Genomic DNA, 1,583 nt, shown 5'->3' on the forward strand with positions numbered 1-1,583 from the left:
AGCGGGTGTTTCTCCAGGAGACAAGCAGCACTTTTTACTTCCCAGCCACGTAAGAGTTGCTGCAGCACAGTTTTCCTACGTAGCAACTTAAAAGAAAATGTGGAAGTCCGCACGATTCGATATTTTATTTATTTTTTTTCTGAAGGGTATTGTACACCAAATATCCCATTGGCAGGAAAGCGCATTCGATGTGTTTAGAAGCCAAACAGTCACTTTCATTTTAACAAACACAATTACAAAGTAAAAATAAACCACAAAATAATGAACCGCATGTTCATAACATACAAAAATCGCTGCCTACTCAGTAGGTAACTACAACATTCCAACTCCTGAATATATATATATATATATATAAATTTACATTTTTGTAACAAAAATAGACTTTGAGAGGTGTGGGGTGTTTTTTTGCTTACATTCCGTCCCCCAGGGCTTTCTCGTGCTCCCTTCCCCACCCATTCCCTGCTCTCCCTTACATTCTCTGAGTAACATCCCTTTCACTTTAAGGCAAGATGCAAAGCATCCATTCACACAAATGCATGACGTCAGCAAGGCTTCACAAAAAGGCACCAAGACTTGTAACTTTAAAAACAAAACTTCTGCCACATGTGAGTGTCTCATCAGGTGATATTTACATAGCATCACTCTAACATGCTCAAATACAGTAAGTGCTGTTCCCAAAGAAGTTTGAAACTCATTACAGCATTGTCACTGAAATAGAATTAACATTTACAAAATATGGCCCTGCAAACTCCAAATAATACAATATGGATATGCAAAGATTTTTCACATCAATAGTACCTAAAGGAAAGCAAAACCATGGCACATGTACAATTTACATCAGCTACATACTTAATCAAAAGTCCTTTCTTCCTAATAAAAGACTATTGTTTACGGGGAAAATTATACTGAACTTATATCCACAGTCCATGCAAATTAAGTCATTCAACAGAGGTGGAAAACTTAAACGGCAGTTGTTTCAGGCAGCTGAAGTTTAAAGAAAAGTTAAATAGCCTTGCAACGTATGGTGTTGGGGGAGTAATTGGAGACTCCGTGTCTGATAGTACCAATGGAAAAGGTGAATTCTCCTGTTCCAGAAGGTAATCTCAGCAAATCTCAATTGTCCTTGGAGAAAAGGCTGACGTCATGTCTGAAAGTGCTGAGGTCACCTGTGAGCTGAAATTGTTGGTGACCCCGGGAGATGAGAAGGAGGTGGCCACTTGGGTCTGAAAAGTGGCAGTGCCAGAGGGGTAAGTGGTTGCTATAGAAGGAGATGGGAACGTGGTGTGTGCAGGGGAGGGGTAGGAAGAGGGAGCAGGGGAGGAATACACTGTGCGCACTGGCGAGGGGTAAGTGGTGGCGATGGAGGAAGGGTAGGACGTAGTCACAGAGGATGAGTAGGCAGGAACTGGGGAAGCAGTTGAGACCGGAGCTGCCTTTTCCACTTTCTTGTCCTTCTGCCTAAGGTGGATTTTAGTGTGTCTCTTCCTCTCATCGCTTCGGGCAAACTTTCTGCCACAAATGTCACAGGCAAATGGCTTCTCTCCTGTGTGTGTGCGGATGTGCGTAGTCAAGTGGTCGCTCCT

The 1,583-nt window shown here is 42.5% G+C and overlaps 1 protein-coding gene across 1 annotated transcript in view; it reads right to left on the reverse strand.

Annotated features, from left to right (window-relative positions):
* Positions 1-398: 398 nt before the first annotated feature.
* Positions 399-1,583, reverse strand: part of LOC104077658 (early growth response protein 1-B-like) — a gene marked incomplete at its 5' end in the record, with an annotated part of 1,996 nt that continues 811 nt past the window's right edge. The window contains 1 exon segment of the mRNA XM_009578962.1: positions 399-1,583. This exon segment is cut by the window's right edge and continues 664 nt beyond it. Within this exon segment, the coding sequence (XP_009577257.1) occupies positions 1,104-1,583 (480 nt within the window).

Source organism: Fulmarus glacialis, unplaced genomic scaffold, assembly GCF_000690835.1.
Source record: "Fulmarus glacialis isolate BGI_N327 unplaced genomic scaffold, ASM69083v1 scaffold33435, whole genome shotgun sequence".
Taxonomy (NCBI): domain Eukaryota; kingdom Metazoa; phylum Chordata; class Aves; order Procellariiformes; family Procellariidae; genus Fulmarus; species Fulmarus glacialis.